This window comes from Malaya genurostris, chromosome 2 (genome assembly GCF_030247185.1).
Source record: "Malaya genurostris strain Urasoe2022 chromosome 2, Malgen_1.1, whole genome shotgun sequence".
NCBI lineage: Eukaryota > Metazoa > Arthropoda > Insecta > Diptera > Culicidae > Malaya > Malaya genurostris.
The window spans coordinates 195,679,801-195,701,791 of NC_080571.1; the positions used below are offsets into that span (position 1 = coordinate 195,679,801).

Consider the following 21,991-nt stretch of genomic DNA (forward strand, 5'->3'; position numbering starts at 1 on the left):
TTGCTACAATAAAGTTGATATGCTGCTTGAAAGACAATTGCTCGTCTAGAATTACACCAAGATCCTTAACACACGTGGTTCTGTTGATCACTACTTCATCAAGGCAGTAGTTGTATCTTATAGGATTTTTTTTGCGTGTGAACGTGATGATTGAGCATTTATCAATGTTCAAAGCCATTCGATTTACCTCACACCACTTTGAAAAAATTTCAAGTTGGTGTTGGAGGAAAACAGCATCCTCGTTACTTCGAACTATTTGGAATAGCTTGAGATCATCAGCGAAAGATAAACGTGGACAATTTAGAGAAAGATTCACATCGTTAAAATACAGGAGGAAGATCAGAGGTCCGAGATGGCTGCCTTGTGGAATCCCAGAAGAAGCGATGAACTCTTTGGATATAGCGTCATTTATCTTGATTGCTAATCGGCGATTATTAAGGTATGAGGAAAACCAACGCAGCATGTTAGAACCAAATCCCAATCTGTCTAACTTAGCAACAGTAATGGCGTGGTTAATTTTGTCAAAGGCAGCGGAAAGGTCCGTATAGATAACATAAGTTTGTAAACCGCAGGATATAGCATTCGTCACAAACGTCGTGAAAGTCAAGAGATTGGTAGCCGTGGACCGTTTCGGCATAAACCCATGTTGTGTTTCTGCAATAAACCATTTACAATGGTTGAATATAGAATCAAGTACCACCATTTCGAAAAGCTTTGGAATAGCACTGAGCGACGTAATTCCACGGTAGTTGTCGATGTCTTTTTTGTCTCCTTTTTTATGAACTGGAAACATGTATGAAAACTTCCAGGAATCAGGGAAGATCCCAGATGTTAGCGATAAACGAAAAATTTGGCAGATAGGTGAAATTAAACCGATGGAGCTTTTTTTCACAAAGATTGCAGGAATACCATCGGGTCCGGAAGAGCTCGAAGATTTCATTTTGGCGATAGCCATTTTTACTGAATCTTCGTCAACACTGATAGTATCCAACAACTGATGTGATACTGGAACGTTCATTGCTGCTTGGGCGATTTGGTTCGGTGACAACACTTCATTGGAGAAAACGCTGGAAAACTTTTCGGAAAACAGTAGACAAATTTCATCTAGATTAGTTCCAACACTTATCCCATATACCATCGACGAAGGCAAATTCGATTCTTTTCGTTGGTCGTTTACGTATTTCCAAAAAGATTTAGGATCGGACTTCAATTTGTTCTGAACATTCCGAAGGTAACGTGCGTAGCAACGTTTTGCTGTCCTTTTATATAAAGAGTTGATGTGTACGTAGTTTGCACGCAGTGCATACCCGCCATGCTTGGAATATTTTTTTAACGCAGATCTTTTAGATGATTTTAATCGTTTCAATTCAGTAGTTTGCCATGGAGCTTGTCTGAAAGCATTACTTAGTCGTTTCGGCACATAATGATCTATAGCATACGTCAAAATATTGGAAAAAGTTTGAACAGCAAGATTTGCATCGTCTTTGTCGAGAACTTCACTCCAATCAATATTCGACAAAAAGTCGATAATTTTCCTATAGTCTGCTTTTTTATAATCATATCTGACGGTTCCATCCACATTGGAGCTATGAGACTGCCGAGAAGCTTCTATCTCAAGGCATAAAGGAGGATGGTGCTTTACATATTTCACCATAGGAACGGGTGCAGCAGCAATCTTGGGAGCGGAATCGGATTTACTCGAAAAACAAAGATCCAGTATTTTATTGTTTTCATTCGTCACGTGGTTGAATTGGCGCATCAGATTTGTGCTGTAACGATCAAGCAAACTGATACTGCCAGCATGAAAAGATGACTGCGAAGGATCCGCGAAAAGAAAGCCGTTCGAAGCTGGTTGCCATTTTAGATTGGGAAAATTAAAATCCCCAACGATTAATATTTCGTCGACAGGACAAGCGTAAGAGCATATCTCTTCGAGGGACAAAAGATGGGCATCGATCAACGGCAGGTCACGAGTACGGTCCGGCGGAAAATAAACCGCACAGAAAAAAGTTGAATAACTAGTCAACTTAATTTGTACCCATACCTGTTCAACGCAACTACCACTGGTACATTGGATTAGTTGTGCTTTTAGACGACGATGAACACCAACAAGTACGCCGCCACCAGTACTCTTCGTACTGTTGCTGGAACTACGATCCGTTCGGAAAACTTCATAGTTTTCACCGAGGACTTGCACAGACAGGGTGCAATCGTTAAGCCAGGTCTCCGTAAAAGCTATCACGTCGAAACATTCATCCGAGCACGCCAACAAATACTCATCAATGCATGCATTCATACCACCAACGTTTTGGTAGTATACCCGGATACTCGAAAGACATGACTGATTCGCCGCCATAGAGCTGGAAGCGAGTAAAATTTCAGTGCTTGAAACATCCATAACGGGAGCGTACTTGCCTATAAAATCGATTTGGAAGACCTCGTCCCCACTCCCACACACAGGACTGGGACGGCTGACGAACGCTGGCTGCAGTGGCTCGACTGTGGCGGGGGGATCAGAGGCTTCCATAATACCAGTGGCGCTGCATCCCAGTGATCGTTGATCTGGTGACAAACTGGAAGCGGGAAACAAATCAGCGATGGAATGATCCGACAAAAATGTATACTTGCCGAAATTAGAGGCTTGGAAGACCTCATCACCATTACCACCCACAGGACCGGGACGGCTGACGAACGCTGGCTGCAGTGGCTCGACTGTGGTGGTGGGATCAGAGGCTTCCATAATTTCACTTTCGGCGCGTCCCAGTATAAAACCTCTTTCTATTGCTGCGACGTTGGAGTCAGAGAGAATGGTTCCCGAAATTTTTTATCCGGATAGTCCTCAAACTCACGGAATAAAATTCCTTGTGGCCAGGTTGTTGGGTCCAAAGCGCTAATTTTTAGAGCTGGGTCCAAACCGACTTTAAAAGATATGAAAGTCATGTTGCTGACATCACTTCCTTTAGCCACCAACTTAACCACCTCGGGATCATATGACAATTCGAGGTTTGCACGAACCATTTTAGATATGTCGTCATTAGTCACATCAGGTCTTATGCGGGACAAGTAAAGCCAGAATTTGTTCGCCGGTCTTTCACAGATAGGAACACAAACAACATTCTCTCCTGGTTGTTTCGATCCCGACAAGCATTCGGATGCCTTCTGTGACAAGTCCGGTCCTCGGGGCCGTTTGGCTGCACGGCGAGGATCAATGGGCCATATTCGAGTTCTCGGTGTGATAGTACGTGGAGTTTGACTCGACAATTGCTTTATTTCGCATTGCAAGTTGTTGATCGCCTCAGTGAGTGACACTAGAGGTGATTTATCATCAGCCGCTTTTGAAATCGAACGAAGATGCGAATTATCAAACAAAGCGGCACAATTATCACACATCCAGTACAAATTTTTGCGATGCGATGTAAAATAACTCAAGAGGGCTCGAGAGACGTTAGAACAGGTCATATGGAACTTACATCCACAATACCCGCGGCATGAAACCGAATCGATGCCGGATATAACCTGGCTGCATTTGGCACAGTTATTCTCAGCGCTCATCGTTGCCGTGTTAGATCGGGTTCACTTAAGCCGCACACAAAAGAATAGCACTGGTGAAACGGTTGTTTATTGTTTAGAGAGCTGAGCGACGGTGGCTGATTGTAAGCAGTAAGCAGCGGTGGGATTAATTGCCGAAAGCACAGCGGATCGATTATTCAAAACACAACACTCGCAATGTATGAAAAATGTATACACAATAGTCGAATTTCATACAGTAAATATATGGAAAAACAGTATAAAAACGTTTAAAAACTCTCGCACTTAAAAAACACAACAAGCTTAAGCCAGCAGAGTTGCCATATGACCACCGTTGGAAACTAATCAGATTCGCTCGTTGATACTAACCCTTTCGCTTCCCCTCTCATTTTCTTCGTCTTCTTTATTTCCATTGGAAATTAATCAGATTCGCTTGAGAATACTAACCCGCTCGCACTTACTTCTTTCTTCCGTCTTCCACCATCTGCTCGATCACTAATTAGATCTACATGCCGATTCTAACCCCGTTGTTCGCCCACGCTTACTTTCCACCCCCTCCACCTTCCTCCACCTTCCTCCATCATCCATTTACTTATCCATTTTTCTCTTCTCTCTTTGGCTGTTTAAGCAAGAACACTATTGCTGCCATTGGTGTCATCAATCATCATTGGTTATAGATTTAGTTTTAATTATTAGTATTATACAGTATTTCTACTACAGACTATCCCACCATTCACCATTTTGTCGTATTCGACCTTTCGTCGTATTCAACCTTTAGTGACATTCGACCTTCTGTTATATTCGACATTTTGTTGTATTAGACGTTTTGGTATTTCGACTATCTGGTATTTTGACTTTTTGTTATATTCGATCTTCTGTCGCAGTCGACCTTTTGATACATTCGACGTTTTGAGTCTTTCGATATTATGTCATTTGATGGTTTAGTATAAAACCCGTTTTCCTCTGTATTAGTACCACAGTCTTATGTGTGTGTGATGAACCATATTCCAGCACTCTCCCATTGTTGCTACCCAACGAGATATGATGAATTTATTAGATGAAAAATGCTTCGCGAAGAATTGAATCCAACGATCATCACAGGGACGCTATTCGAATTTGAGGAGTAAAGTAAATGAACGAATGACAAACGAATGTATAAAACCAACATGCACGATGTATACCAGCAACGAAGAATGTATTAGTAGATTCGGCTTCTCCACTATTATTACTTATTCATTTTCACCCCTCTTTCTTTTGTGATGTGAATAGTTCAACGTTATTCGAGACGGGTGTGAATAATATAAGAATGTTCACACTGAAGATGGATGAATGAATTAGTAATATGAAGAATATGTGCAACATTACCCTACAACTAGTGTGGGATTTTTTAAAATGTTTTTTGAGTCATATGCAACTAACTGATTTTCCAGCAATTGTAGCTGTAAATAGTAGCAAACGATCTAGTAAAAAAATGTAAAGGAAATCGTTTAGAAAATATTGTCAAAAACTTTAAGTTTTATTACAAACTTAAAAATTCAGGTTGGAGTTTGTGACATTGGAATCCAGATGTCAAGTTTGCTTACTTGACCAGCCGATTTTTTTTCAAGCATGTATTTTCAATCATTTGGAGAAATTCTAGTGAAAGATCTTTTAATGTAAGGAAATTGGGGCAAAGCGGAATATGCTTGATATCTTTTCTGGATTTCGGAGCCATTTTTCGAAAAAATGGTAATTTCGTTTGGAAGTTTTCTCGCAGAATGTGGAGTAGAACAAAGTGCGGTGTTGCACTGAGCTCAGTGACGTGTAACATTATTTTGCCGGAGTGGGGCCAACATTGGCCCTTCCTACTGAATTTTGATGCACAAAAAAGAATTTAATTCTCATTATGTTTATTCTTTTTAGAATGTCGTTCTGCACATTTACCTAATGTAACAAGAATATCAAGAGAAAATAATTTTTAGTCGAATTTGAAAGCCACTAAAGACACCGCAAATTTTTATACTCAATAAGTTTCCAAATGTCCAAGCTTTATCCCATTTTACAAAACGAGGTCTTAGGGATCTGATCCATAAGGTCATTTTGAAATAGATTAAACATAGTTTAAAATTCCTTGCTTTTTGTATAATTGCTACTAAATGTTCTAATAGCGTTGCACAGAATTTCAGGTAGAAAAAACGAGAGAGCGCAGCATGTTACTTTTTCATAACGCGTTTTATGCCATTTTAATTAAATTTTTATAATAACTTCAACATGATTCAACATTCAATAAAGCTTATATCCTTATTAGCAAGTAAGACAATGTATTGGCGTCATTCAGTGTGTGAGATAATGTGACGTTAAAAAAACGAAACAAAAACGTTATTTAAAGGACAGTTGCACTTACGTGTTCATCCACAGAGTAGGTAAGCTCTCCATCATCATACAAGACGAACCACCTTCGCTGCCAGCGCTGTAAAGAAAGAAATAATTGAAATCAAAGTTAAATACAATGCTTGAAAACAATCATTTTAAGAAAAATGTGTGCAATTTTATACGCTACCAGAAAAAAGTGTGTCTTCAATGCAATCAACGATCGATTGGAGAAATTTCCGATGTGAATAAATTGAACATCGCTGACAAGACGATAAGAGAATTAATTGCTTAGTTCTGAATAAGTTTGTGTATTGCCCATAAAGGGTAATACTACAGTTAAAGTCTTAATATGGCAGTGTTCGAAAGATGTTTATTGGTACAGTAATTTATCTGTTGTTTGCTCAAATATGTGAGTCTGGCTAACCCTAAAAATTACGTTTATAGCGTTTTTTGGAAGTGTTATGTTCACTGAAAAATAAGCACAGAATCGTAAAGGGCCAGTAAGTGTTGAAGAAATTCCGAATTCACATTCACAAATTCCTCTTCGAATCAGCATTGCCAAAAGTGCTCGAGAGTAACGGTTTTATTTTCACAGATTATACCATAAAACCGAATGCGATGCGTGTCATCCCATGGCTGAGCTTGAAACCCCTTTTATGGTTTATTTCATTTTAATTTGCTTGTCTTTCCCGGCAAGTTCGTATTAAATGAAGCGTTTTATTGTTATTTGATATTTTATTTGCTCGAATGCAGCGGTCCTATTTTAATTTTTATTACTTTTTTGTTTAAAGGTGCCGAGAAGAAGTGTCGGTGTCCATCCACATTGTAAAGCCACTCAGCGGCTTTGGTTGGCCTTTTCCCGAACATATTCACACGCACTGAAGTGTACCGGAAATTTTCCAGGCGAGCCAGGAGGGTGAATTCTGTCATCGATAATTAATTATAATTGATTACTTGTTGTTCTTGTTGTACAGTTATTTGGCACGAATGACTTACAGCTGTTTAATTGTAATTGAGAGTTTTTATGCTGCAGAAATGGAATGTTTTCGCAATTTTTTATTGCTCTTTTGAAAATCTGTCGTTAGTTGATTTGGTCTCCGTCTTTGAAAAATAATTTGTTAGTCATATCACACTTGTGGAAAGAAACGCGCTCACTACTGCCACTTACTCGACTAATTGCCACGATCTTACTTATCTCTTACTAAGGAGTGTATCGAAAATAAGCTATCCACAAATTTTTCTTGATTATGATAAAAAACGATATTTTATTCAAACTAAAAATTGATCCTTCATTGTGTGAGGTTAAACTTGAGTTAATGAAAACCGGATGAAATTTAAGTTATTCCTTCACGAATTTTCGAACTTTTGATCGAACGCTCTTCATCAAGTTCCGGACAAGTGTTGCATCGCATTTTTTGGACGCTTGAGCCCAAATTTTTTTTGAACTCCTGCATGTTCCCAGCTGCCTCACCAGTCTTCTTGAAGACCCTCTTCAAGATTACCCAGTAACGTTCGATGGGTCGAAGCTGAGGGCAATTTGGTGGATTGATATTTTTCTCAACGAAATTTATACCCTTTCCCGGAAGCCAATTGAAAGTTGTTTTGGAATATTGAGTCGACGCTAAATCCGGCCAAAATAGTGGAGATGTACTATGCTTTTTATATAAAGGCAGCAATCTCTTCTGGAGACACTCAGATCGATAGATTTCTGCATTTATAGTTCCGGTAGTGTAAAAGATGGTTGACTTCAAACCACAGGAACATATTGCTTGCCATACCAGTACCTTTTGACCGAATTTCTCCACTTGAATCGACCTGTCCTCATCGCTCACATCCTCCTCAACGACGACAGTAAAGTATTGTGGACCTGGAAGGGTTTTTGAGTCCTCCTTTACGTAAGTCTCATCGTTCATCAAAACGCATGCATCCGGACACTGCAAAAGACGCGAATACAATTTCCGTGCCCTTGTTGCTGCTCGCTTCTTCTGTTCTATACTTTGTTTTGAGATTTTCTGCTTCTTGTAGGTCTTCAGGTGATTTCGCCTCTTGATACGCTAAATCATTCCGACACTCGTTCCTGCATTGTATCGATCTTCTTGTATTACTGAGTAGCAATTATCGAAGTTGCGCTGGTTTCATTGGATCCTTTTGTCATAAATTCAGGATCAGTATCAAAAATTTGTTTCAATGAACTATGACGTTTAGAATCAGGAATAAGAACTAATTGGGTCATGTGACACGTTCCCTACAAATTGGCTCCGCCAACGACAGATTCCCAGCACCTGATCTGTCGGAGATAAATGAGGAGATCGGCAAGCTAAGGAACAACGAAACCGCGGGTAGTGGCCAATTGGTAGGCAAGCTGCCCAAACATAGAGAAGAGGCACTGACTAGGCACTGAATACACGTTGCGAATAATCTATCAATAAATACAGGGTCCGCCATGTAACTTTTTTTAAACATGCAATGAAACACAAACGGTTCATCCGATTTCAAAACAAAATTTTTTTCATTTTAGATTCATTCCTTCAAGGGCTCCAATGTCTCTGGCTTGTCCACATAACACTTATCTTTGACAGGCCCCTAAAGATAATAGTCTAACGGCGTCAAATCACAGCTCCGAGGCGGCCAAACGACATCCGAATTTCGACTGATAATTCGATCTTCGAAGACTGTGCGCAGAAGATCGATCGTAGCTTTGGCTGTGTGGCACGGAGCGCCGGCTTGTTGGAACCAAATGGTGTCCAAGTCTACCTCTTCAAGTAACGGGAAGAACCAATCGCTAATCATGGCGCGGTAGCGCTCGCCATTGACCGTGGCGGCGGCCCCTGCCTTATTTTCGAAGAAAAATGGCCAAACGATGCCGCCAGACCAAAATCCGCACCAAACCGTCACTCTCTGAGGATGCATCGGCTTCTCCATGATAACGTGCGGGTTTTCCGTCCCCCAGATGCGATAATTTTGCTTATTAACATACCCGCCGAGATGAAAATGTGCCTCATCCGAGAAGATGATTTTTTTTGGCAGTTGGCGAAGCGATAACGCGTATACACAACCATTTTCGTTCAGCGGAAGGATAAAACTAAGTTTCTGCCAAATCAGAAGTGACATTAAGGTTACCAATGTCAAAATAACCGCTACTTCAAAAAAAAAAAAAAAAAAAACGTTGGATGGTGGACCCTGTACAAATCAGAACAATATGTATCGACCTATGCGACAAATAGAGGACAACGATTGGAAGCTCGGCACATAGAAATGTAAATTGCTTGGTTTCCCAGGGTGCGACCGATGGTCAATGTTGTAGTACTGTAGGCATTTTGTTTGATGATACAGAAGGTGTGGAAAAGCAGGCATCGTGAGGCGACCTTCTACCAGAGCATCTTGTGTACTAGAAACTGGTTTCATGGTGTTGGGCAAGATGCGTCATCTCGTGGTTGGATGGGAACCAATCAGCGACAGGATGTGTGTATTAACGATTGAAGGTCGTTTCTTCAATTATAGCAACATTAACGTACACTGCCCATATGAGACAAGACCCGATGAAGAGAAGGAAGCATTTTACGCGCAGCTGGAATGAACATACAACAGCTACCCACGGCGAAATGTGAAACAGGTAGGCCGAAAGACAATGTACAGGCCTGTAATTGGGATGGAGAGTCTGTATACGGTCTCCAACGACAATGGCCTACGATGCGTGAACTTTGCTATCTCCCGAGAAATGGTAGTCCAAGCAAATTCTTCCCCCGCAAAAGCGACCAAATCGACTACGTTCTCATCGACGGCCGGTTCTTCGATGTTGCGATCGTACTGCCGAGGAATATACGTATCAGATGAAGTCAATGCTACCAACGGAAGAGCATCTTGGTACGATGACTCTTGAAGATGGCTGGAGGAATATAAGGTCCGCCATAGATAGCACTGTCACAACCGTACTAGGCACAGGGTTATCGAATCGAGGAAATGACTGGTATCACGGCGAATGCCAGTAGTTGGTCGAAGAGCAGAATGCAGTAATGACGATGATGCTGCAACACCACACGAGAGCGAAGAAGAAACGACACAGACAGGCCATCTGGGGTTGGTTGGTGGTATCGTAATCCCAAATCTCCACGAGCCAATTCATCAACACGAAATGATGCGAAATTCTATCAGAACAGAGAGTTACGTACAAAACCTCCTATCTTCCAGATCTCGCAAAAGCTGGACGATTTTCTACATTGACTATGTGCAGGGTTGTACTGCTCACAAATTCCATTCTATCACAGCCTCTCGAATTGATATCTGGGTTGCCTCAAATGATATGGCGAGCATTTACGTCACTTTCGATTATAAGCGGTATACCACTTTTGCAGCAGTATGATACAATCTTATTGAAGTCATCACTTGGCGAACTAGTAACCCCATGTACGATAAGACAATTGGCGAATGATGGCGTGGTTTCAGTTACTGGACCCAAAGCTATTGATCTGCATAAACCATTGCAAGATACCTCAGATAACTTGTCCGTTTGGGCTGTTCACCAGGGTATCGAATTCTCTGCGGAGAAAACAGAGCTGGTCGTCTTTTTAAGAAAGCATGAACCCGCGTTTTGACTTTTAAATACCTCGGGGTGTGGTTTGATTCCAAATGCACGTGGGGAGGACACACTAGGTATCTGATAACAAAATGACAACAGAGAGTAAATTTTCTTCGAACAATAACAGGATCTTGGTGGGGTGCTCATCCGGAAGATCTATTAAGACTGTATCAGACAACGATGCTTTCAGTGATGGAATGTGGATGCGTTTGCTTTCGTTCCGCTGTAAACTCTCAAATTATCAAACTTGAGCGAATTCAGAATTGTTGTTTGCGAATTGCTTCTGGCTGCATGCATTCGACACATACAATGAGTCTTGAAGTTCTGGCGGGAGTTCTTCCATTGAAAGATCGTTTTTGGGAGCTTTCATCGTGATTGCTAATAAGATGTGAATCCCCTGGTTATTAATAACTTCGAAAGGCTAGTTGAGCTTCAATCTCAAACAAGATTCATAACAGTATGTTTTAACTATATGTCACAGGAAACCAACCCTTCAAGATATATTCCTATTCGTGACAGCCTCCTAAATGTCCCTGACTCAACTTTATTTTTCGACACACGCTCGATGGAAATCCCAAAAATATTTTCAAGTAAGTTTAGGCATATTGACTCTGAGAAAATGTGTTTTCACGGAGGGATCACAAATTGAAGAGGCTACTGGGCTGCAAAAATGAACCGTTTTTCTTGGGCCAAATTAAACACTTCCTGAACGACATATTGAACAATAATTATCAAATCACAATAGTTTGGGTCCCGGCTCATTGCTCCATTTCAGGCAATGAAAGAGACGATATTTTAGCCAAACGTGGTGCTATTGAGGGTGAAATTTATGAGAGACCGATTGCTTTCAACGAATTCTATAGAGCGTCCCGCCAAAGAACACTTGCCAGCTGGCAAGCTTCTTGGGATAAAGATGATCTGGGTCGGTGGATGCACTCAATTATTCCGAAAATATCGACAAAGGCATGGTTCAGGGGACTGGATGTGAGTAGGGATTTCATTCGTGTGATGTCCAGACGCATTTCCAATCACTACACGTTAGATGCACATCTCCCTCGAATTGGACTTTCCGAGACTAATCATTGTGCTTGTGGCGAAGGTTATCGCAATATTGATCATGTCGTTTTGACATGCGTGGAGTATCGTGATGTCAGATCTCAACTAATAAATTCCTCGCGTACCCAAAGTAGACTATCCAATGTCCCAGCTCACGATATTTTTGCTTGTCGTGACCTTCCTTTCATGAAACTTCTTTATCATTTCATTAAGTCAATTGGAGTTCCAATTTAAATTTTATTTCATGTTAGACTGTTTTCTCTTCCATGAGTTCAACCAATAGCCAGCTATCTTATATTGAATAAAAGTGATGAACAAACTTGAAATAGTTATAATATCATGTACAAAATGAATGTATTTTATTTAATGTAATTTATAATAGTTAATCGCTTGATAAAAACAGGGTTTAGATTAACTAACGAATACAAAAATACTAATATAATATTCGAAATGTATTAGGTTTAAAGTACTATATATTGTGGATGGTACGGTGAAGAAAAACTTATGTATATTGCCTATGAAAGAAACGTATTCATGAAAAAAAATCACTTGGCGAAGGTTGGTTTTGCAGCAAATAATGAGCGTAATGTAAGAAATATGTATGTTAGAAGCGAAATTATAACAACTGTGTATAACACTAGGAAGCTTCCTGGCTCCGATCGAAAGTCAGTTTTCTCAGTAAATCTATATTCTTTCTTAACAGAAAGGCAAAAATATTATTCCGGTCAAATGACCGGTTGTGGTAAGAATCGGTATACGACATGTATTAATCAAAATATACGAATCACAAAAACATATAATATAGAATATTTACTATTAATTAGTTAGAAAAAGTCATGAAATAAAATTCGTGAAAACAGTAAGATGATACGTGCATTTTCAATGCTAAACTTCAAAACTAGTCATTTGAAAGGTCATGGTATATTTAGTGTTATTAACTTTCCAGGGCAGAAGTTTTCCTTTTTTCAGCGTCAACAGATTTGTTTCAATGAACTACGGCGTTACGAAGCGATGCAGAAAATCAACAATAAATATGATTCAAAATATATAATATATTTGTTTCTTCACCAATATGAAGTTCGATTTGCACATATCTAGTCAATCGGGCCATTAGTCCCATTTCTACGGAGCAATATATATTAAGCACTGTTCGTAATAGATACTAGGCTTCTAGAACTGAACATCAATAACTTTTACAATTCGTACTAAGCAACTAAGTTTTTGGTTTATACTTAAAAAACAGTTTTTCATGTGCTAGAAAAACCAAACTGGACTGAAGTATGTCACCAGCACATAAATTACTCATTTTCCCAGTAAAATGATACTGGGCTTAAAAATAAGAATACCGAACGACTCCCTTTTTGTTGTAAGACACGAAAGGTCTACTGGAGGGAGACCGATTTTTGTTTCATTTTAACACCGTACTTCCCTAACCCAAACTGAACCAGCAAAGAATTATGTCAATAATTCAAGCAGTTCTACTCAACACGGTTAGTTGTTAATTTAATTACCATCACACCGGATACTCCTATACCCGCTTCGGGAGTTTCTTGAGTCGTATTGAAAACAGTGACTTTCCGGTTCTTCTTCACTGAAAGTAGGGGTATAGTTTTAATAGACGTTGTGGGAAAGAAGTAAGAGTGAATGATTAATCAATGAGACACTTTTGAAAACAAAACAAAAATGATTATGTAGAATTGTTCTGTAGCCAAAGTAGAAATCGTTTAATCATTTTTTTTAGTTCCGTGGCACAGATTCACGATATATATAGTGCTAACGTTAAATCACATATACTTAAACTGTGCAACAGGCAGTAATATACAACATTTTTAAAGAGCGGTTGTAAATCAAGAAATATGAATCATATACTCTTTAGGCAGGCCAAAATTTACACTCACTTGGAAAATTAGTCTCCATCAAGTACCGATGGAAATATGCTGTCATGCTTGGTTAAAGTGAATTATAAACAAGTGAATTATAATCTCTCAGTAGTAAATTATTGGCAACGGCTTTCGGTGTATTTATTTTATAGTTTTAATAGACGTTGTGGGAAAGAAGTAAGAGTGAATGATTAATCAATGAGACACTTTTGAAAACAAAACAAAAATGATTATGTAGAATTGTTCTGTAGCCAAAGTAGAAATCGTTCAATCATTTTTTTTAGTTCCGTGGCACAGATTCACGATATATATAGTGCTAACGTTAAATCACATATACTTAAACTGTGCAACAGGCAGTAATATACAACATTTTTAAAGAGCGGTTGTAAATCAAGAAATATGAATCATATACTCTTTAGGCAGGCCAAAATTTACACTCACTTGGAAAATTAGTCTCCATCAAGCACCGATGGAAATATGCTGTCATGCTTGGTTAAAGTGAATTATAAACAAATGAATTATAATCTCTCAGTAGTAAATTATTGGCAACGGCTTTCGGTGTATTTATTTTATAGTTTTAATAGACGTTGTGGGAAAGAAGTAAGAGTGAATGATTAATCAATGAGGCACTTTTGAAAACAAAACAAAAATGATTATGTAGAAATGTTCTGTAGTCAAAGTAGAAATCGTTTAATCATTTTTTTTAGTTCCGTGGCACAGATTCACGATATATAGTGCTAACGTTAAATCACATATACTTAAACTGTGCAACAGGCAGTAATATACAACATTTTTAAAGAGCGGTTGTAAATCAAGAAATATGAATCATATACTCTTTAGGCAGGCCAAAATTTACACTCACTTGGAAAATTAGTCTCCATCAAGCACCGATGGAAATATGCTGTCATGCTTGGTTAAAGTGAATTATAAACTAGTGAATTATAATCTCTCAGTAGTAAATTATTGGCAACGGCTTTCGGTGTATTTATTTTGCGGCCGTTTTCCTTGCCGCTATGTTTCAGCTCTTCCATGGCGGCGTTTCGAGATATTAATTAAGGGCTGTTCACCTTGATTCATGTATAAGACCTTAGCGCAAACATTGAGAGCTAATTGAGGCTGGACCCTTTCTGTTTACCTGGGAGATGTGAAAATTGATTGATTGAGATTTTTGATGTCTTGGAAAAAAAGGATCACAAATCTATGTGTGTATGTGACACATATAAGCAGTCAGTGTACTCCGAGATTGCTGAACCGATTTTAACAAATCTAGGTTCAAATGAAGGGAATGTTGTCCCATAGGCATGTTTCAAATTTTGTATGGATTTGACTACCGATTTCGGAATTACAGAGTAAAGAGTGAATAAGACTGCAAGTGTTTGAACAGAAGAAAGTGTAAAGGTGAGCTAATATCTGTTTCACAGTGAATAATTTTTATTATTTTCAGGTCTTCTAAGACATACCATCTCCTAATTTTGGTACCGGAAGTACCGAAAATAGTAATAAAAACTCCAACATGCAACAAATGAAGCGTTTTGCTATATCATACGGAATTAATTAAATTTTATCCGATTCCGGCCTTCTGTTCCGCAACTATAGGCGTCAGGGTTGTGCTAGTTGAACCATAAACAAACTTTTTTGTTTCATTTTTTTCAAGAGTCAATAAAACGTATATTGAAAAATATCACGGTGTGATATGTAAGAATATGAGTGATATGAGAATAACATCAATGGATTAAAATAGATGTTTTAGCATATTTTTAGTTGAAATAGATAAATAAACAAGTTGACTCAATAATATCTTTTTTTTTTTTTTCATAAATACGTTTATTTCTTAAGGCAGTTTACATAAGTTTTTCTTCGCCGTAGCATCACTTTTACATAATATTCTTATCCTAATTTAATTCTAACATAGTCACAACGTTTTGCATTTATTAAAACATATTCTCTTATTACTTAAATATCATCTTAGGTAACTCGTCATTAATTATGAAATCTACTCGGAAATATTATTTAAACCAAACGAATAACTTCTATAAATTATAAAATAAGCTGTTATTTTCAGACATTTTGTTAATAATTTCATAAACTGTTTCGAGTTTGTTTGTATCATTACATTATTTTTATTCTAATTTAGCTATTGGTTGAACTCATGGACGCAGCTGGGATCAGAACTAAGTCTTGAAAGGGGCCTTTATTAAATTGAAACTCCAGTTTTATTTATGAAATGATAAATAAGTTTCATGTATGAAAGGTCACGACAAGCAAGAATGTCTCGAACTGGGATATTGGATAGTCTACCTTGGGTACGCAAAGAATTTATTAGTTGAGATCTGACATCACGATACTCCACGCATGTCCAAACGACATGATCAATATCTCGATAACCTTCGCCACAAGCACAATGATTAGTCTCGGAGAGCCCAATTCGAAGGAGATGTGCATCTAACGTGTAGTGATTGGACATGAGTCTAGACATCACACGAATGAAATCTCTACTCACATCCAGTCCCCTGAACCATGCCTTTGTCGATATTTTCGGAATAATTGAGTGCATCACAATAATATCTTGAAAATACCAAAAATACAATAACATAATTCGGAAACTAAATTCAGAAATTTTATAATTCCTATAGAAACAGAAGCAGTATGTTTCTCTGTGCCCGATTGATTAAATATTTAACACTTTTATCGCTGTTTTTTACGGCGCCAATCCCGTCCAGTAACCAAGAGTTTATTCAACAGATTCAACAGGAAAAAAACGAAGGGTTTCACGCATCACGAAATGCCTACCTCTAATGAATAGTAACGTGAGAAATTCTCGCCACATTCTTGGGGTCGGATGAAAAAGAACAGCCTAACAATGAATGAACTATTCCCAAATCCATCATCGTACCTTTCGGAGCGCTTTACGACTCACTGATTTATGTGGGGCAATTTGAAATATGTGTCTGAAGCATATTCACCGGCACCGGCTCCGCACTACGATCAACGAAGTTTTTTTTTTATTTCTAAGGCAGAATCAGTGCTACCATCTCACAAGTGGTCAGCTAACTGTGCTTCTCATTCTAATACCTCAGTAGGTAGTAAATTTCACCAAGACGTGATATAATCTAAGCCGCTTCGCGAGCCCACGTCAGATTGTCACAATTTGTGCCATCGTCGTTGGACACACTGACCCGATCTTGACAGAATTCCGTCCGTGTCCGTCATCAGGCGGCACGGAGATGATATCGACTGCGGTGTTGCATGCCGGTAGCATTCCCGGTGGCAGTCGGTAGTCGCTTCAGCTGTCCATCCGTGTTCAAGATCGCGTAAATTTATCGCCAACGGAGATTTGTTTGTCTTCTTACCTTCAAAGTCAAATGCTGCTGGTTTGCGGATTCAATGGTTGGAAGGAATTGGTTACCCATCGCAACAAAAAAGGTGCTGCGAAAAGGTCTGCAACCCAAGTGCGGTTGCCTCCAGGCCATTTGGTGCACTTTATATGCAGTAGCGTAGTGGTCTCCCCATTTTTTTTCATATCAAGGGGGATGTAAGGGGAGAACTGATAGGCGGTGAAGTGGATTGCAGCCAGCAACAAAGCCACAAAAGAAACTGTGGCTGAACGCGAAAATGGCAATTTGCATAAATTGGTGTGTCATTTGCTTCGATCGACAGACTCACAAACCTTTAGGTTCGCAACCCACCGGACGACTCACTGTTGGGACAATAACCGGCAAATAACGGTAAACTTGTTAAATACATACCGATTGATTGGTAAATTATGGTTGATGCTTGGAAATTTGGCCTTTTAGGGAGAATCGGAGAAATTTTCGCTGACATTTACCAGTCAATATAGAAATTGAAAGCAACTGAAGGATTTAGCAATAATTACTATTGTTTATTATATAGATGAAAATTTTGCATTTTTTCATCATTTGAGGAACAAATTGTCAATAGAATTCATTCAATTTTCATATAATACTTTTCTACAAGTAATGGTATTTTCGTAGGAGAAAGGTGACGATTACAAATGATATATTACTTTTTTCAAGTTCGTAAACACGTCTACGGAAACTTCAAAGCTACAACATCGTCAAAAGAACGATTACAATTATTATGTTCCGTGATCCTCGAGTCTTTGTAGAAGGAAAAACGAATTTGTTCAACCTAAATCGTCGGATAGACACAATTCAACCCCTGGATACGTTACATATACATAGTTGTTTGAAAAGTTTACGGAATACAGCGAGTTAAAACAAACTCAGAGCAATTTACCAATTAAACCAATGCTATATTTTCAAACAATGAAATATTAAATGCTATAATTTACATTTAAATCTAACGAGAACGTTCAGATTGATGTTTTATGCTCACATACACCACTATTCTTCTTTGAAAGATTGTGAAAAAACACTTTTCAATTTGCAATTTACTCGAAGCTGCTCGAAACAAAACATTCGCTCATGACCACAATAAACATCGTTTGCACTTGTACACGCATAGAATAAAATGTATAAAGCTCACTAAATTTAAACTTATCACAACGATTTATTTTATTGAAATAGTGACAACAGGGAATTTATTCGATACTGAACATATTATTTCTTGAAACGGCAAAACAAGATATTTGTTAAAATTCCCCGACTAGGAGATAGCTACGGGTTCGAATCCCGTCTCTGCGGTAACATTTTTGCAGTTCTTATTACATACTTGCATTCACATGTCAATTTTCCGATCTGTTTTTACCGTAAAACACTGATCATGCTTAAAGACTGCTCTACGTATTATTTAAAAGATATTTTTTTATTCAGGCCTATTTGCGTAGATAATTTTTTTTGTATTGGATCTCGTTATCACCCTTTTTCTAGGGGGAAAAGAGCTTCCATTTCCCTCCTGCGTGGATTGAGGGGCAGTTTATTCGCGGTTCGTCTCGTCATCCATTGCCGTGGTATTGTTGTTGATTTCGTTGCTAATGGCTGTAGATGCGCCTTGTTGTACATTGTTTGCAGTTTCTGATTGGTTGGATGGTAAGTTGTTAACTGCAGTTGGTGTACTTTGTTCTATAGGGGATACTGATGGTTTCGTTGAAGAGGATGCTTCATTGTTGTTGGTGACTGTCACAGGTGTAGTGGGGTTGCTTGGGGTTGGTGTGAAGGAAGCACCGTTGCCCTTTGGTGTAGTTGTCTCCTTGTCCAGTTTATCACATGGCTTACCGTAGTGAACACCTTTTTGGCAATATTGACATGTGGTCATCTGATTGTCATAGGTAACAAGTGATTTACACGGGATTCTCGTATCCTGACCGACAGTTACATAAGAAGGTATAGCCTTTTCAAGCGCATGTGTAACAAACTTACGCTATTTAGAATACCGGGGAAAAAGTTCTTCAACTTTTCTTTTCCGATAGAGAGAATCTCTCCGTATTGGGACAAAGTTTTGCAAATATAAGGATCGATGACACTTGAGGGAAGATCATGCACACGCATTTCTATAGCAATATCTTCCATATATACTGCATGCGTTTTATGTCAAGATGCATTTGCTCCTTAAGCAAACCTTCAAGTTCTCATATCGAAGGTCGAATTTTGCACTGCTTGAAGTCAACAATAATTGTATTCTTTCGTGTCGGCGGTAGCTTTTGTTCGTTTGGTTCACTCATTTTCGAGGTCGGTCGATTGTTCTTTACACAATACTGTACTTGGTTTCTTCCGTACCGAACGTAAGCGATTTTGTTATATCGACTGACTTGGATGAGATGTGAAAGCGAACTGTGGCTCTACGTATTAACAAAGAATACAACACAAATCGTTGAAGATACTAATGGGTTGGTTTGCTGCTTTGAACTTTTCGAATTTATGTTTCATGACTCATGTTTTGTTCAATATGGATTACTCTATTGTCTGAAAGTTATTCTGACAGTGTAAAGTGACGCCTCTACTCAGTATTGTTTGGCAAATCACCATGAATAAGTTAATTCCAGAACAACGCTTTAAAATCGTGGAAATTTATTGTCAAAATTAGTTAAAACTGTTTATAGCGCGAAATTGTCTTCAGTGTTGAGGGGCATTTTTTTGTTGAATGGATACGTCAACAAAAAAAATTGCCGTTTTTGGAGCAAATATAATCCACTCAGAATTACCGATGCAACCCGATAAATGTACTGTTTGGTGCGGTCCATGAGCTGGTGGAATCATCGGTCCTTATTTCTTTAAAAATGAGGAAGGATGACGCGTTACCGTAAAAAAAAATCAATACAGAACCATGATCAATGAATTTTTCTTTAAGATATGGACGAGGACGGAATGTGGTTTCAACAGCGACCGAAACAATCGACTTATTGAAAAAACATTTCAACGACAACATTATTTTCCCATGAATTGGCTTCAGCGTTTGTGTGATTTGACGCCACTCGATGATTTTTTGTAGGGATACGTGAATTCATTGAATTATGTGGATAAACCAGCAACAATTAATGCTTTGAAAATCAATATTCAACGTGTCATTGCTGAAAGACGCCCTCAAATACTCGAGAAAGAGGTTGATAATTGGAATTCCAGAATGACCTTTTTGCCTTTTTGAAAAATAGTCGTGGCGGTCATATGCCCGAAATCATATTTAAATATTAAATTCCAAAAAATTATCTACCAAATAAAATAAGTTGGCCACGTCATAATTTGGCATGCGTTTTATTCAAATTTCAAATCAGTAAGCAGAGGGCGGCAAGTTCCATGAAATATTAGAGGGCCATAAATAAATATTACTACAGATCATTAAATTTTGCAATATTCAAAATTTTTTCGTGAAGGGACCGGAGAGGTTAGAGCCAGTGTTGGTGATTGCCGATAATTTGACAGAAGCTGCTCGATATTTATCTATATTGTATACAACATTTTCAATCCGGTAGACGATGCTACACTTCATACTCTGAGTATTTCACGGTCCTTAAAAAATTATTACAGTCTGATAATGATCGGTGCTGTGTGTGCTGTTAGAATAAGCGGCAATAGCAAAATGATTCTATCGCAATTATCAACTGCCGCAATTATTAGCGACCGTTTGTTGCTTCAGAGAGAATCCCCATAGCAGTGTATTAACTCGTGATGCTCAGACAGAGAGAGATTCGCTCTCGCACTGGCGTCTATTCTATGTTAAATGAACCATGTCGGTTTTTTTGTTGCTGCGATGATATCCGTCTCTTTTTGATGACACTGATTGAATCGTGTGAAGAGTTGGTAGAGAGCGTTCTTTGATAAAAGCCATCCTTGGTTAGAGCAAATAAAAAGCAATCAAGCAAGCAAGTTTAGTTTCTCTTCCGAATGTTGTGACACGATCACGATTTCCGTACTATAACCAACATTCGATGTATAGTATAGTATAGTATAGCACATTTCACATTGTAGTAAATTAGTTTAAAAATTGTAGTAACTTAGTTAAGAAATATGCACGATTACGGAGATGAATTGCGGGGATAACAGAAACGAGTGTTATATAATAAGATGTTTCTTGAAATTTTCAAATATTTATTCCAGGTGCCAAAATATTGGCAGGACATGGCCACTCCAATAGATCTTTTGGAGGGGCAAAAAGTATAATTGCCGCCCCTGAGTAAGCTCTGAAAAAAAGTGTTAATACTGTGGTATTCTGCAAAATATTATTTTTCGAATCTTGAAACAAACCAAAGAGATTGTCTACTTAACTCCTATAACCTACAGAATAAAACAGATTTTAGATAGGTTGGGGCATCTATGAGAAAACGAAGTTAGTTCCACTATGGCGGGTACTTCCGGGACCGGAATCCGAGACTTAGTATAATCGAAGTTGGTAGTCGACCATACGGTAAACTTAAGTAAAGTACGATTTGAAAATTGTAAAAAAATGGCAGGATCATAAGACCTTTCATTTTAATCTAAGATTTGGAATATCGGTTCTTCCATCATTGAGAAAAGTGAGTATATGACTACTATCCTCAATCGTTAATCAAAAATCATGAACCAGGATAGCCGAAATCGGTTTGCTAGGATGTTTAACACACTTTACTCTGGATTAGGATGAAATTCAGGAACTTTGTATTGGACTACAAGACTCTTCAGTTAAATCCGTTTTGAAATATATGACCACTATTTCTGGTGCTTCCGGAATCAGAAACCGAGAACCAGATAGCCGGATTCGGTTCGTTTGGCTGCCTACTGATAATGGCTATCACATTACCTTAGTGTCCGGAACCGGACGTCGGATCCGGATGAAATTTATAAGAGCCGTATGGGACCCAAGACCTTTCATTTGAACCTAAGTTTGACAAAATCGGTCGGTTATTTGACGCACACACAGCCATTTCTCAGCTCGACGAACTGAGTCGAATGGTGTATGACACAAAAATGTTTTTTTAACGGCTTACATATGCTGCGATACAAAAACATTTGCCTCTAAAATCCGAGTGATTCCGTGATTATTCAAGCCACAATTGTATTAGCCCAAACACAGAAACTGTATCAAATGCTCTATTATTGATGAAAATATTCAACTTCTCGTCTGTCTGAAGAAAGTTCATCAACAGCGATTCCAAGATGCTTAGGAAAACTATTTTCAAAATCAAAATGAGAAGACACACATAGGGGAA

At 38.5% G+C, this 21,991-nt stretch overlaps 1 protein-coding gene across 4 annotated transcripts in view; it reads right to left on the minus strand.

Annotated features, from left to right (window-relative positions):
* LOC131433131 (protein outspread) overlaps positions 1-21,991 on the minus strand; it is a 416,778-nt gene that overhangs the window by 88,419 nt on the left and 306,368 nt on the right. The window contains exon 3 of one of the 4 annotated variants that reach the window (XM_058599955.1): positions 5,912-5,977. In XM_058599955.1, coding sequence (XP_058455938.1) covers positions 5,912-5,977 — 66 coding nt within the window. Of the gene's footprint in view, positions 1-2,044; positions 4,043-5,911; positions 5,978-21,991 lie in introns of those variants that run through there. The other 3 variants (XM_058599954.1, XM_058599953.1, XM_058599956.1) reach the window with 3 other exon arrangements.